This window comes from Nilaparvata lugens, chromosome 4 (genome assembly GCF_014356525.2).
Source record: "Nilaparvata lugens isolate BPH chromosome 4, ASM1435652v1, whole genome shotgun sequence".
Classification (NCBI taxonomy): Eukaryota; Metazoa; Arthropoda; class Insecta; order Hemiptera; family Delphacidae; genus Nilaparvata; species Nilaparvata lugens.
Genome location: NC_052507.1, coordinates 46,943,538 through 46,961,246, shown reverse-complemented (window position 1 = coordinate 46,961,246; position 17,709 = coordinate 46,943,538). Strand labels below are relative to the sequence as shown.

General features: G+C 32.9%; 1 protein-coding gene across 14 annotated transcripts in view; it reads left to right on the top strand.

The window, feature by feature from the left end:
* The window catches only part of LOC111054967 (homeobox protein prospero), a 134,702-nt gene extending 123,418 nt beyond the window's left edge, over positions 1 to 11,284 (top strand). For all 14 annotated transcript variants that reach the window (XM_039427579.1, XM_039427577.1, XM_039427581.1 and 11 more), the window contains one exon: positions 722 to 11,284. In XM_039427579.1, coding sequence (XP_039283513.1) covers positions 722 to 901 — 180 coding nt within the window. In that variant the 3' untranslated portion in view covers positions 902 to 11,284. The remainder of the gene's footprint in view (positions 1 to 721) is intronic.
* The last annotated feature ends 6,425 nt before the right edge of the window (positions 11,285 to 17,709 follow it).

Sequence of the window (17,709 nt, the reverse complement as noted above, 5' to 3'; positions counted from 1 at the left end):
CACCCTCACTTACAATCTTATATAGTCTGACGAGATTCTTTTGTTACGCTGACAACTGCCAACCCCTTTCCCCCTTCACACCCCCTCCCCCACTACTCACGATATATCCCACAATTCGTTTCTATTCTATCTCCGTTCAAAGCTCGATTAGGCTACCGGTCTCATCATAAACTTGAAATTCTGTTGACAGTTGTTGTATGCAGATCAATTTCCGTAGAAATGTAGACGAATGTCTGTCCAAACGATTGATCACTTTTGCTAAACGGAACTTATGTACGAAGAGTCTAAATTGGTTTTCTGATTTTTCAAAATCGAACATATTGGAATTCGATGTTCTTCTATTCATCTGGAGTCGAGTCAGTAAGGTCCAGAACTACTGTATAATGAATAAACTATGAAGAAGGGAAAGTCGATTGATTAGAGAAGGCTCCTTTAGTAAAGGATAATATAAATATAGTGGCATGATATCTTTTGAAATGTTACATATCAAATTCTTCTCAACTACGATGAAAACACTATTTCATATAATTTGTTATAAATTATCACTTGTAAGAGAAAACATCTTATATGGGATCTAATAACTGCTTGTGGAATAAAGTGGAATCCGCAAATCTATCAAGCATGCTATGTGTTATGATTTTTGCATGCTTACTCGATAACTACTTGCTAGAAGATTTTTATTTCTCAAAGATTTTAACGTTTCTACTTGTTCGTTACCCAGGTGCCACAAAACTTCAGGTACGTCGTGGAGCAAACACTGCGCGAATTCTTCAAAGCGATCCAGTCTGGAAAGGACACCGAACAATCGTGGAAGAAGTCAATCTACAAAATAATCTCGAGGCTCGACGACCCTGTTCCCGAATACTTCAAGTCACCCAACTTCCTCGAGCAACTCGAGTAAGAGAGAAAGCTAAGTAGTTCTTAGCTAAGATACGCTCAGACTGTTTGTTCCTGTTTCTGTTCCTGTTGTGATGGTGAGCTAATCTGTAAACTGTTTTGTGTGACCGGTGACCGGACTTGTACTATTGTTTAGTGACAGCTGCAGCTACTGCGCAACTCACCGGCCACAGTCATGCGGTACCCGGCATTCTGAGCGTGAGAGAGTCAATGTTACTATGTTGTGTGAATGATTTATGAATGTGAGTGTGTGTATTATGCGTAGGTCGCCTACCGCACCCGCACTACCGGACTGTGTCAAGTGAACACTACCCGTTCATGTACAGATTATTATTATTACTATTATTGTCAAGATACTATTACACTTACAGTATTGTTTTTGTTCGATTTGCGGCGAGAGATAACACGGCATTGAGATTTGGAATCTAGTTTAGATGTCTATCAAATAGACTTTTACCTAAGGTTGTAAAAAATTATAAATAACTTTTTCCTATTAAATTATTTATCAGAGTTATTTCAAATAAGAAAATTATATACTACAATTATTTGGCTTGACTTGTCATGTTGGCTATTGAAATTTTGCAGATATTTTATTACAAAAAAATATGAAAGTTATTTTTTGGAAGTTTAACGAAAAAATTGTACAGTTCCCAATGAAATCTCTCCGCCAAGTGTTTAGCTCCTTTCCTTTTGTACAAAAATCTCATAATTTCTTAGCGTAAATTAAATATACGGATTAAAAAAATATTATATATTGATTTAAAATTATATACTTTTATATAAAAAACGTTTAGGATATTATGACATATTTATTATTTTGTTCGCCAGTTACCATGATGCGTAATCAAGCGGACGTGGATTTATGATATATTATTTTAAGACAAAATTATATTCAATTTTGTTTTAATGTGTTTAGTTCGTTAGATAGTTATATTACTATACACAAGTGTTTTCATAGGAGTATAATCACACCGATGATCAAATATATATAAATATAATTAGAGATAATATATACAAAATTATATCACTCGCATCTGCCCGTAATGACAATGACTTTTAAAAAAATTGTTTTGAATCATTTAAATTCTAGCGGTAGAAATTGTAATTTTAAAGAAATTGTTATTGTTGACAGCATTCGTGTGATTATATTCCTCCATGTGTGCACTAGTCCAAAATAACGAGTAAAGACTGTTTGTATTTTATTTGTTTACCTGAAAAGTAAATAAATCAACAACAAATAATAATAAGTTGTACCCCTGTGCCCCTGTGCGGCTGCTAATCGAAAAACAATGATGGGTTTCACATGTTTATATAAACCAATCATGAAATAATGTCACGTGTCTCTTCCTCGCAGCATTCTCAGCAACCTAATGATCAATCACTTTCAAGCAGTTTTGGAGAAATGTTGCACTTCTTAAAAAAACTCTCAATTTGTTTGCATTCAATTGCATATTATAGTGAGTAATTAAAACTTATTAATCTATCATATAAATCACATTATTAAAACTATCAATATAATTTCTCCATCATCAATCATTAAAAAATTAATCATAACTAATATCATTATTAAGTTTGTTAAAATCACAACTGATCATGTGTTAATCACCATAACCAAGTATTTGATCAAAATAATATTGTAAAAAAGCAATAGATATGAATGATACTCTATGAAAATTCCAGCTCATTGCTTGTTACACATCAAACTTTCGATCAATATCTGTAGGTATAGTTTCCTCCCAATAACAAGGCAACAATCTGCAACACTGATTAGGGTTTTAAATGTTTGATGCAACAAGAGGCCTCTACAAACATGGAAAATCCCTCAACATCATCATCATCATCACTCGTGTTTGCACATAATGATACAGAACAATGCTTCTAATGTTATGTATCATTAATAATCCAAACCTTATTATTGCTATGAAACTATCGAGTTTTTTATTTTATAAGTGAAAATATTTTTTGTTTTTCAAATGTCGCGTATCAAATTTTAATGGGAACCCCGTTAAAAATGTCCTCAAAATTATCAATTTTTGGTTTGATATTATCAACAAAGCAAAATCATGAGGACGATCGCGATAACGGATTTAAACACCATTCGAATCAAATCTACAGCCGGCAAGTGCAATGGTGTCTAGATCCGTTACGATCGTCGCCACTCGGCAAGGTATTGAAATATCAAAATTGTTGTTGTGCAAAACATTCAGAGTTCTCAAAATTACCACCTGAGCGATTACGAAAGACGAACCGCATTATAATATCGATGATTGAATGTGTGGTGTGTCAGTCAACAAACGTGAACGCATCACAGAATCGTTCTGCACAAGAATAGCACAATATATGTACTCTTGCACCGGTGATAATATTATTAATATGAATAAAATATATGCAACTGATTAAATTGAAAAATAGAACAGATATACATATTTTTTTAGTTTGTACGTTTTTCCCTCCGATGTCGAGCTGGAATCGCTTTCATAAAGCGGACACCCGACAGAGGGGATGGTCATCTTACAATAAACATTACTTTGTCTAGTGGAGTAATAGTTTGTAAATGACTATCGCTAACGGATGCACAAGTATAACCCCGCTACTTACATAGCAATAGTATTATTTTTTATACAATACAGTAGAATACAGATAACAGTAAATCATAGTGCTCAATCTATGATCCGATTATCCGAACGTTTGGTCAGCTGCATAAATATTAATTAGAAGAGTTTATTATGCGTATTCTTTGGAAGGCAATGGAGGAACTTGCTATCCACTCTTTATTTGCAAGACAATAGACACAGACAATGAACCGTAACCAAGGATTGGCCGACTTACGCGCGCGAGTTAGCCAAACATTGGCGAGACGTACTCCAACTCCAACCAACAGAGAAGAGGAGATCTCCCCAACCACCGCCCCACCCCTAGGGCCCCACCCTGTCCACCCCCAGGATCCATTCAAAGCAAATCAATAGTACAGACACACGTGGAGTGCGATCGCAGCCACATATGCCAGTTCATTGAGTTGAGACTAGATAAATGTTTCACTGCACGATTATTTTACTGATGAAATGAGAGGATTCAACGTTCCTTAATACAGCCTCAGTGATGACAGATTAAACTGAACATGCTCATAAGGGACTCCAATTATTAAAATAACAAATGAGAAGCCGCCATTCAAAATTCACTCTAGTCTTTAACTCCAGAAGTTACTCTTGCAAAAGATTTCATTGTTCGATAAGTGAGCTAGAGAATACGATTTTTATACTGAACCAATACAGACACAAGTAGACTAATTTTAAACTCGAAAACTTTTATAAGCTTATAAAGCAATTACGCTGAAAGCGGTACGGTACTTCTATCTCGCCCCAATGAAGTTATTTGCGATCAATGTAACTTTCAAAATTTACTCGTCTTTTAAATAATAATGCCATTCTCTGTTCTTTGTTGCTCAGATGAAAATTATTGTTTCGACTTCTATCAATACCAAATATCTCAGGGTTCTCTCAACCCCCCACTCAATCGGCATATAACTATAATAACATATAATTCAAACAATAATAATTTTACTAAAATCGCGCTTCGTTACTTTTCAACATTGGGCTTATTCGAAACATTTATAAGAGATATCATCAACTCAATCATTTCAAATAAAAAAACGTCAAGGAAGACATTTTGTTGTAGAAACCGAGATTTCCCCAACAGCAAAATCGGTCCAAAAATTTACCAAATCATATTGTGTTTAACACACGGTTCATATTTCCAAGTACGATATCCATTACTTAATTTCTCTCAAATACAAAATCATATCATTTTATTATTTATTTCTCCTCAATAACAAATAATTCTCATCAATTTTCATTCATCACTATACAAATTGATTTTACATCATCAAATAATCACAATTATATACTCACAAAAAAAATTATATTACAAGAATAATTCACTCTACTCCTCAAAAACCCTAAATCCTCAAATAATTTTCAATGTAGATTAAATTTTCTTGTGATTATTCTTTCCTGCAGTATAATATCTCATCATAATACAGAATAATTTCTCAAAAAAATCTAGTTCATTCTAAATTAGATAATATTTTTCAACTATTTTTTCTCAAATTACGTCACATTCTCACGGTATATCACTTAGACATTTCAAATGTTTTTTTTAAGTAAATTCTTAGATGAAGACTGCAATGCTATTCGTAAATGATGTGCACAATTATCATCATCCAAGACTGCTCTCAATTCATAAACTTCAATCATTCATGTTTACTACCGTATCACTAGGATAGAAAAACTAATCAATAAACTTTTTAACAATCAATTTGGTATTCAATATGAGCTTTATGAAGGAAGTTCATTCGAAATCAACCCTAGTAGAATAATATATTGGAATAGTATTTATTAGAGAATTTTATTATTAGGAATGATGATTTACTAAGAAGATAGCAATTGAAAGAGAACTGTTTCATCATTGAGAGCTAGAATGCTGCGTTGGAAGACACCACTGATAAAATATACTATGAGAGACGTCAATGAAATGTGTCAGGCTTATAAATAAATCTTGTACAATTATCATTGTAATTAAATAAATTGTAATATATTACTACCACACATTTTTTGTTACATTATATTTGGGTCACTTGTACTGCACTTTATTTAGAATAATTTTATGTTTTATATTAGTTTCATCACCTGATCTCACCTAGAAAAGTCTAGTTTCATTGTTTTATCATTTCCATTATTATTATAATTTTGCAATTTCTTATTATTATAATCGTATTATTTATATTTATTTAAATATTCACAACTCCTTACTTTTAATTTGTAAAAAGTTTTGTTTATGGTGTGGTGAGTTATTCCTAGTCAAATACAACGTTCATTTATTACATCTGATGGTTCTATGTGTGTTATCATTGTAAACTAATTTCCATATGTTTGTAGTGTGTGTTTGATGCGGTCTGTCAGACCGACTGTTCGGTCTGGCAGCCAGAGTCGATCTCAAGTTACTCGCAGTGGATTGGATAACAAAGAAACTTGCATTCCTCCTTGACTAGTTGTGATATAAGTACTAAATTAAAAGTTTTACACTGCTACTACTATTATATAGCCTACGACATGCAAGAGATTTTGATACCAGCATTTCAAGTACCGATAGTAATGTAATACTAATAACATTGATGACGATTATTACGACGATGAATGGATAATAAAACGTTACAATTACAACCCACTTTTGTAAAATTTTAACGTAGAAGCTTGATACTAATATGAAAAAGAAAAAGCGATGATATTTTCACACATCAAATTGGATGCTCTTAAGATTAGTGTGTCGAATTGTGAACATTTTGTACAGTAAACTTTAGGGGTTATATGATTAAAAATATTGAATTTAATATTTAAATGAAATGAATATGTGTTTATATTTAAAAAAATAAGATGAAATAATTTAATGATATTATATAGACTACTTTTACGAAGTGTTTGTGCTTGGGTTCCAATCGAAAGTGCTAGGCAAATAGTAACAACAAAGCAGTGGACAAAATATTGGGACCTTCACATCGCAAGTAGGCTATGTAACGCCCAACATCAGGAGCCAGGAGCCTTTTGCCAACTTTCAAACATCTCGTTGGCAATAAAATGCTCCAAAAGTCTCTAAGAACCTCCTCCCCCCCTCAATAACCCCTCTGCCCCGCACCTCCCTCACCAGGCTAATTCACAGTTTAGCCAATAATAATTAGATAGTTGTCCGACCCAACAGAAACCGAGTACTTTGTACAGTCTATAAGGAAAGCAGCGTAAACAGTTTACAGATCTGTCATTACGGTATCTTAGTTTCTTTAATAAAGCATTCAAACTAGTGTAAAGCTCCACACAGATCTAATCAACTGACAACAATAATAATAACAAGAAAGATCATCAACATCTTTGACGGAGATAGCGGCGTCAAAATCGTATATTATTATTGTTGTTATTAAAACAGTAACTCAGAAATAATACTACAATCCGCCGGTGTTATTTCAGCATGGAGAAGGCCGAGGCAGAGCCAACAACAATATTGTAAAATATTTATTACGATACTAATAATGATAATATTTTTATCTTCACTTTTAAGAAAAGCTGGTACTATGTTAGCTATTGTATCAATCACCTACCAACAATAATCATGGTTCTTCTTAGTATCAGTTGACACAATGATGGTTTCTATGTAAATTTCTTTGATAATATATATTAACAATGTAGGATAATATTAACGTGTAATAGTTATTAATTTGGCTCTGTCTCGTGCCTGACAAATCCTTACGTATTCAATAATGATTTCAAATGGTAGCAAAACAGTAGCAGGTCACACACATACATGCAGATGATAGATTCAACGATGATGTTCAAAGTCGTCGAAACAATTTGATGAGCTGGATATTGTGAGGAAGAGATGGCCCATGACCTAGTGTGCATTCATTCGTTGGTGAGACTACACTTGCATTTCAGTTAGCAGTTTGAGTTGGAATTTGTAACTACAAACTTGTCAAGTGACTTGTGAATGGAAAGCTGCACGTTTCTAAAAGTCAGCAACAGTCGCTTTCTGGTGAAAATTATAAACCATCATGAGATCAACATTGAACAACACTGAGTGAACAGCATTTTGTTGATTGTGAAAATATTGGCAAAGTCAACATCGGCTTGAAATCTTCAAGATGTGAAGATCTGAAATAGAGCACCAATTCTCCAATGTTGGATAACGTGCTTCTCCTCACACAAGCTCAGTCAAACAAATAGTTATTGAACTTGTCTCAATTCATAGTTAACAACTCGAATGTGTCACTGCACTGCCTTTCATTTTAGCAGGCAGCTAGAGCTATCCAACATTTTTACTTACCGTACACTATTGCAGGGACTAGGCTACCTCTTACCATCTTCCAACTAGTCCCATTTAGGACGACGGCAAGTCACTCTGTCTCCATACTTTGATACAGAAATCAATCTACACATTGTGACCCCAATAACATTGAAACACTTCGAATCAGGTTTCAAGTTTACATTAACCACTTATTTCATGGATAAACAACGTCAAAAGATTATTTCAAATAGAACAAGAAAATGTCTGTACGATCTATTATAGTTTTATTACAGAAACAGGGATGTTGTAAATATTATACTTGTGAGAAAACTATAATATGCATTACAGTTCAAGTACTGTTGAATAGTGTAATGGTGATGAGTAATATTATAATGATTATTATGGTTGCAACTGTAACGAGTTGCACAACAATATTAAGTATTTCAATAATAAATGGTGATTTGGTTTTATGTCTGTTTCTGTTAGATGGTGATTCTATAAATAGTAGATAGATGGAGTTCTGTATCAAACTTATTAGGGATAGAGGATGTTTGGGGAATGTACGAGTAGAGATGACGAGAAGTTGGTTATGAATTTGCTATGAATTGAGTCAGGCACACCACTCAGCACCCAGCCAATAAATAACAACAACAACAACAAAATTCGCCAATCGAGGCGACATTCTTGTTTATATACGTAATTTAACTTTTGATTATGACTGTATTTTATATAATAATAATAATTGAAGTTGACGGATTTAGTTGGCCGATCTAGTGGTCTCGTCTCCACCAGCTCCTCTGTTCCATTGTTATCCATTGTAATTGTTGCCCCAGTAGTCTTACCGATTTCTTATTAATTATGGCTGTTGTATAGCGAATTGGAGGCGTGCGCGGTGAGTGCGCGCGATGTGTGCGCGCCCACTGCGCGCTTCCTGCGAACACGACGGCATTGGCATTGCTGAAGGAAGTAATGTTTGTTTCAGTGGGTGGTTTGTATCTCATAAATCTATCTATTTATCCATACGAGACGCCAGTCTCGCAGCAACTAACTTTTAACTTTAGTTTCAACTTTTACAGTACGATACAGAACTCAACTAACATAACGATGATAATATAATTGGCAATTGGTTTTCAGCTACTCTATTCATTTCGATTAGAACATTCTCGGATATTAATAAGGTATACAATTTCAAACGTTCAGGTGTAATTAAGGTTCAGTTCAACTTGCACACAAACCATTGTTTCGGAGCCGCTGTTATCTACTTCCGATCATCAAAGGGTGCTGCTTTTATTCATTTCTCTCCCGATTAATCCGACGTTTATTTACTCACAAACTACTCCCGCCCTTGTTATGCTTAATTTTTTCCTAGCAATTTTTATCATTTACAGAACAAAGATCAATCAATGTCTTGGCAAAGTTTAGGAATCCCCTTGTTCAAAAAAATTATAAAAAAGGTCCCTGTTCACACAAGAGTACAAGCTTATTAAAAAAAAGCACCTTCGCGCCTTATCTTATTAAAATATCGTTAAGCCAAAAAGTGAAAAAAATTGTGTGTAATTTTTAACCAAAATCTGCCTTAAATTCTATATTTTCTTATATATGACAAAAAAGAAATTTTTAACTACTTAGTGTTAATGAGTTGCTGTAGAAGAAAAAAATTCACGTGTTTTGGAAAGCATATTATATTGTGTTCATATTTTTTTAAATTTCTGTTATGGAAGTATATACATGTATTCCATTATGATTTGCATTCGCTAACCACAACCGTAATACAATATTATTATAATACGATATATATCTGGTTATAGCCATGAGCTCAGTATTAGTAATGTTAAAATATACAGGATGTTTTTGTTTCGCGTACTTCTAGTCCGTATTTTAAGATAGTCAGTTCATTTTTGAGTGTTGAAGATGTAGTATATGTTCCCTGTTGGTCCAAACAATTTTAGCGTTGTGAAACTTATCCAGGCCTAAGTTAATTTGTTAAGGCAGTCTCAAACACTCCCAGACCCCAGCCATGCCAACCTCACACAACATTTAGAAATTCTCACAACTTCATAACGGTTTGATCCAAATGAAATCTCGATTAGAGAGCGTAATACAGTTTTAAATCCTTTACAAGCTTGTGTCTTAAAAAAATAACTCCTGATCTGATAATGTTTATCAAATAATACTCTTATAGAATAATAAATTCAAATCACACCAAGATTTCAGAGTTATTGCAATAACACAAAGCTTTTGATAATCTTCCAACAAAATTTCCGTATACGATTTTTCAATCGACCTCTTTTCCTACTAAGAGGAAAACCTACTTGCTAATAACAAACTTTTCCCATTCAAAACTACAAGTTTCTGGTGGAAAGATGTTCTTATTCCATCAACTTATTTCATACTTATATATTCATGATTCAAAATTGTTTCAAAAATAAAAACGTCCAATTGTATAACACATATTCATGGTGAAAAATCAATGGAGTTGTTATGGAATTTTATAAAAATCATTTTCCAAGAACAAATGTGAAGTGTGAAGCTCTGCAATATAATATCAAGCATTGAGAGTGATACTAATAAACGTTCATATAGTATTCAATCTTGAGAGTTGATCCTATCAATGCTTGCTCATGTGTTTCAGGTGTCTACATATTTGATAATACTTGGATTATACAGTGTCAAATTTAATAAAACTCGAAGGTTTTGCAAATCATTGTAACCAATGTAAAAGGTCAAAATAAGGTTGACTATGGTTGGCATCGGCTATATTTATTACTATTGGTTTTATTGATTGATAATGGTTCGTTCATTTGTTGATATTGTAAGCTTTTTATTGGTGTCTGTGTATTATGGTCTAGGGAGTGTTCTGTTGTACAATACTTCCAGTTCTTGTTATTTTATCTTGTTAAACATGTAGCCAAATGATTGCAGACCCTGTCGAATTTCGATTGTATGTTCTCAAATGACTGAAATAACCAGAAAATTTTTGTTTAAATTTCTTGATGAAAAAATGGACATTTTATGCACAACATACAGGATTGCAATAGTATGAAGGCAACTCAAAATCTTAATAATTACTGCAGTTATAAAAAATTGTGATACGAAATCCAGTTTGATTTTCGATACTCCATTCATTCCAAAAATACACACAAAGGGCCATCTCGTCCGATCTAAAGTGCCTTCAATCACAAAAATTGATTTTTTTAGAAAATGATAAAATCGGCCCTACATAGACCGTTGGCGCATAACCAAAGCATGCAAGCCGAATTCGACAGGTCTGCAATTGATCGCAAAACATTCGCTTCACGACGCTCTCCCACTTAAAATAAGATTGTTATTATGCTGACAGTTATTCTGTTTACCTTAACTGGTAATATATTAATATTATTATTACGACAATTTCATTAAACAGATTATTGTTTCATTTTGTTTTGAAATAATATTAAGAACAATGTACTTCATGTATTTACAACATAACAGTTTGCTGATGTCTTGCATGCTTCATTGGTATATTAGTCACATCTCTGTATTGTAGGAATACAGTATCAAATAAGATTCTAAACAATCATGAGAATGTGTTTTCATTTCATCAAACAATATATATTATAATATTAAAATTTGGCAGTATATATAAAATTCTAATATAATTCATTGGACTATTTCATTGAATTTTTATAAATAAATGTGAAGTATGCTCCCCTAGTGAATCATGGGTTTTTATTTGTATTGATTTTTCCATCAGCTTCCTCCAGCAGATATTATCTGATTAAGTCCTAGCATATCGAAATCATTTTATAGATACTGCTTTGTTTTGATAATGTAATATCCTACCATCCTTCTTAATCCTTCTTATTTGAAAATTCGAACCTTATGGTAAATTTCCCACAAAACTGTAATATACTATTGCATTATTCTACTTATATTCGTTATATGAAATACAGTATTAGGAATATCTTATAAGAATTGTCTGATACAGAATATCAGTAATAGCTTATTTAAAATATCAGGAATTCGATCTCTGATATAAAATTTCAGGAAAGAGCATCAAGCTTCAAATCATGAAGAGAGTGGAATAATGATGGAAAAAGGCAATGAGGGTTCTGTGAGACATCATATTCATACAACTAGAAACAATCAAGACTAACTTGAGCTAATGTAATTTAAATATAAACGGATTTTCAAATTTGAAGAGAATAAGATTCAATTTTTACTAAGGTAAATTAGATCGATATTCAGTCTTGGAAGGATATTTGATTGATTCTTAATCATATAATATTAAGCTTATCATCTGAGCTTAAATTATGAGCTGTTGAACGTATCTAGTTGTGAGTTTTGAGCATAGAGTTTCAAGTTACCTGAATAAGTACCATCTGAAAGGTTCTAGGTTGTAGTGGCTAAATGCTGAAGGTTCAGTGAATCCACAAAAAGAGAAACTCATCAACCTTGGACGAATAAATATTCAGGAAGAAAAAATAGAGATTATTGAGTAGTTGGTAGGTCAACACTACAAACACTAGGTAGTTCGTATAACTCCCAACTATACGGGCGGAATGGACGCGCAGATTTCATTTCGCACTTCTCCAGAATGCATGGTCTCTTATTGGGTGCGTCTATTTCACTTGTATAGTTTACACCATAAAGCGTTTACACTGTGTAACTTTGTTATATGTAACAGGTTATATGTAACTTTTGTTAGATGAATAAGTTATAAAACTTTTGTCATACAACAAAAGCTTGATAGACAAAAAGGAATTTGTAACATGTTTGAAAAACAAAAACATCAGTTTGTGAGTCTCCATAATTGACAGTCATCATGGCGACTCCAGACGATGATATCAATGCTGTTCCCGTTCAATCAATGCTGACAGTTAATGATGAATGCCATCATAGAGCATTGGCTGTGTATCAGCATACTTATAAATAGCATCAATGCTGTTCTCTTTCAACTAATGCTGACAGTTTAAAGTGAATATCACTAAAGAGCAGTAGCAATTTATTGGTAGCAAGACAATTTGGACGAATTTTGCCTCCCGTTTGTATGTCTCAGTATGTTACAATATATTCTGGTTTATACACTAATTTACAATAAATGACAGTATTGCTATTTATTCAACGAATTTTACAAAGTATGATAATGATTAGTGAGAATGAAGATTGAATGCAATTTGAATAACGATAGTATAAAATATTGTGATGCAACTACATGAATCGGCGGTTTTTAAGTGTTTGCAAAATCTCCATGTTTGCATTTTTTATTGTAGTCCTGATTTTCCAATATATTGTTTGGATACATAAATTTTCTTGTGCTACATACAGATTGGCCCAAAAACCTCTTATTTTCGGTTCATTTTCCTGTTTCAAGTTATCTCCGCCAAATCCTGTAGAATCAGAACAATTTGCTCCCGCCTTTTATTTAGATTATGAAATTCCTAATAAAATGAGATTAATCGGAACTTCCTATCTTCAATGAGTACTGAGTTACAATTTTTCAAAAATAAGTAAAATTTTAAGAAAAACTTAATTTTAGTTTTTGATCTACAATATCTTCCGATTGTCACCATTTAAATGTATAATTCGAGATTCCTCTGAACGTAATTTTGTGCTCTACAGGTAGATGGCTCTATTTCATATAAATTTAAAGGTAAACCTGACAACAATGATCCTTGTATTTTGGAAATCACCTGAGTTTTTGCTTCAATCATCATCAACAACTCCATTGTTATCACATTCAGATTCCACACCATGATATGAGTTCATTAGATTATGTCTATGAGAATCACCCGTTATATGCTCTTAATTTAATAAAGAATAAATTTAGTGGAAAGGCGCGCATACGGACACCTCAAGAATCAAAATTTCAAACACTCATAACTTTTGAAAAATGATCAGATCTCATCGTACCACAGCTCATTCTTCTCAGCACGTCAAGGCGGTTCCAAATCACGCACGCATCATAAATTAAATTCGATGAAAAAATCAGAAATTCATCCTTGAGTGTACTTTAACCAGTATTTCAATTCACAAAAAATGACGAATTTCCATATTCAAAGTTGCATATTGGGAGATACTTCGGATAGAATTTCAAAATCTAGTAAGGATGTGGAATAGTTATTTGTGCAACTAGTGCGCAAAGTGACAGTTTGCTGCACCGAAAGAAACGTTTATGCCCGAGCCGTAGGCGAGGGCGGAATGGCTTCTTGAGTGCAGCAGAGTAACTTTGCGCACGTATTTCACATTAAATTTTTCCTACAATTACCATTGAATATGAAGTTACCATCGAATTATGGGTAAAATGATGGCTGGAATCCATCAAATGTTTGTATGTGTGTGTGATGCTGTTTTTAATAACAACCTTAATTCATTTAAAAAATAATAATCCAATTGGAGTTGAAAATTCTCAGCCAAAGTTCTAATTTTTATTCATTCAAGAATCAGAAAAAATACGGATAGAACAAAAAATTCACATTAAAACACATCAAAATTCACAAAATACACGCCAACAGCTGATTGGGATAGCTGCAAGATGGCTGAACCGACAAGTGCGCGACCTAGCGGGAAGAATAGTACCTGAGTTTGTTTCATCCAGCTAAAAACTACTGAAACAGGATTCAGAAATTTAGACTTTTGCTCAAATTACCGAGAAAAATGCTCAAAGTAAACTGAAAAATATTTATAAAATAACATAGACAACAAAAGAATATTTATTGTAGTATTCTTATGTTTTTTTATTTATATGGATATCGAACGGTAATCATTTAACCTCAAAATTCGAATTTTATAATGTTTATTTGCTACTTTTCTCATTGCTTGCAGTTGAAATAATAATTATCAATGGAAAAGAACTATTATTTCTTATTAAATGATGGGAATTCGTGAATGATGATTATTCAATTATGATTTAGATGAACATTATTCTTGTTTTGGATTTCTAGATTGGGATTTTATCATAAATGTAGGGTAGCCATTGAAATGATTCTTATCTAAATCTAACCACAGTCATTGTTACCAACTTAATTTTTGTTTTTGTGCACTAATCCTCCATATAACCCACCAACTATTTTGTGTTGCCATGTTGCAAATCTGGAGTGCAGAAAAAAATTTTCCCGCACTAGAGCGGAAAAGTGATTCTTTGCGTTCTGTAATCAGTGCAGGAATGGCCACTTTTCAAGGTAACTGTAGGAAAAAGTATTTCCTCTTTCCACTACAATGAAGAATACTCTCGATTCCAGTATTATTAGAAAGTTACAGCCGATTTGAAAAATTTCGATTCCCTAAAATGAGTCTGATACATCATAGAAACTTATGATTGATTCCAAATTGTAGACAATTCCGTCCTCTACGAGCTCAGTTGCCTAAAATTCATCTTGAATCACTGTTTCCTATCATAGCACTTCCTAGACCGTTAATATGACAAAAGAATCTTCGATTTCTTGATGTTTTATGATCGAATCTTATTATCTCATTACGATCATATTCTTCCGTTTACAGTAACTAAAAGAGGAGAAAAATTCAAATTTAATTCTAAAATTCAAGATCAAGTCTTTTTTTATAATAATGGGTAACCGAGCTCTGAACTATTGGTCATTTCTTTGTGTATTGAAATACTGGTTAAAATCTACACTCAGGAATGAATTTCATATTTTTCGATCGAATTCGACTCATGAATACTCATAATGCATTTTTTGAACCGTCTTGACGAGCCGAGAAGAAAGAGCTGTGGTACAATAAGATCTGATAATTGTATCGAAAGTTATGATTGTTTGAAATTTCGATCCTTGAGGTGTCCTTATGCGCGCCTATCCACTAAATTAAGAGCATCTAGCGGGTGATTCTCATAGAACATGATCTAATGAACTCATATCATGATGCGAAATATTAATGTGATGACAATGGAGTATTAAGAATTTCATGAAATATTTTGTTACCAGCGGGCAAAGATTTTCTTTTTGCTGGTGATGCCTAGATTTTATGTTTTATTTTAATTTTATTCAAGTATATGTATGAGTAATTATGCTTATTTATTTATATTTTTAATGACATGTCATATTATAAAGATTTTGTAATATGTTTTGAATATCCTAATTGGCCATAAATGAAATGAAATTAATTATCAATTCTACATTGTCAAAAGACGATCTGACAACAGAGCAAAGTAGGAAAGAGATAGCGCTATTCGCTTAGTTGAATGCTAGACAAGGGTAGCAATACCTTTGCTAATCCAACACTGCCATTATAATGTAGACCTCACTATAATTATACTCTGTGCAGAATTACTATAAAAAGCTATAATATAGCTTTGAATACAGAAATTGGTTATTTTTGTGTATTGAAATATAAAAGTACACTCAAAAGGATGAATTTTTGTTTTTTGACCGAATTTGACTTATGATGTATGAATTGAACCGCCTCGACGAGCCAAAGAGAATGAGCTGTAGTAGCCTATGATGCGATCTGATGATTGTATCGAAAGTTAGGAGTGTTTAAAATGTTGATCCTTGAGGTGTCCTTATGCGCGCCTCTCCACTAAATTAAGAGCATCTAACGGGTGATTCTCATAGAACATGATCTAATGAACTCATATCATGGTGCGAAATCTTAATGTGATGACAATAGAGTATTAAGAATTTCATGATCTAAAAAAGGCGAAAACTATTTTTTGTGTCCGATTACAGAATTTGGCGGAAATAACTAAAAACTGGAAAATGAGCCGAAAATACGAGGTTTTTGGGCCATCGTGTATCTAGCACAAGGTAATTTTGCATGTAAAAATTAGTTCTGGACTTCTTTTATGTATCCAAACAATATATTGAAAAATTAGAACCACAATATAAAATCCAAGTACATCCCCTTTTTCATTTCTATATTGACTGGTCTATAATTGTAACTGTAGCTTTTCGAACACCTCTTGGAAAGTTTTAGGGGGGGGGGGGCGATCGCACCGATCGGATCCGCGCATGCAATCACCAATGTCAAGTGTCAACAACTGCCAAGCAGCTGATGATTCAGAGCTACTTCCCCCACCACCTATTTCAACCCATTCTATAAGTTGTAACATGTTTTAAGTAGTAAAACGTTCTTATAACACATTTTACATGTAACAAAGTTATATTTTTTCTTTGATCTTTACCGACATCGTGCGGGAAAGGACTTGTTATAAAACACGAAATTATGTTATAAAACACGGAGTTACATGTAATAAGTTACATGAATTTACAACATTTTTGTTAAACTTGTTATATATAACCGACGTTCTATAACAAAGTTACACAGTGTGAACGTAGCTAATGGAAAACTGTTTATATAACACGAGATTATGTTTTAAAACCCGAAGTTACATGTAACAAGTTACATTTTTATAACATTTTTGTTAAAGTTGTTATATAACCGAAGTTTTATAACAAAGTTACACAGTGTAAACGCAGCTTAACAGGGCAAAATATTCATTCATTCGAATCAATATTTATTTATAAAATAGAATAAAGCTGGGTTTACACCAAAGTTATAAACAAAATGTTAATAACTTAATCCTTATTAGATTGAACGGAACTTGACAAACACATATGTTCATCATGTGTATGATAAGATATGTTCAAACAAATAGAATCTATAAGGATTAAGTTATTAACATTTTGTTTATAACTTTGGTGTAAACCCAGCTTTATTCTATTTTATAAATAAATATTGATTCAAATAAATGAATATTTTGCACTGTTAAGCTACGTTCACACTGTGTAACTTTGTTATAAAACTTCGGTTTTATTTCATATTTCGGATCATATTTCATATTTTGCAGCTCTCCTGTACTTCCACATGGGGATCTTACAAATAAGCTGACAGATCTAACAACTACGCCGACTATGCTCAAAGTATGACTCATCACTTTTCCTCAAAGTCTAACTTCCTTAAAAATATAGATAGAAGATTTTTGATTTCGGATTTGGATTCAGCGACCCCAAATTCTTTAAAGCGTAAGTCCCATTTTCTTCAAAAATA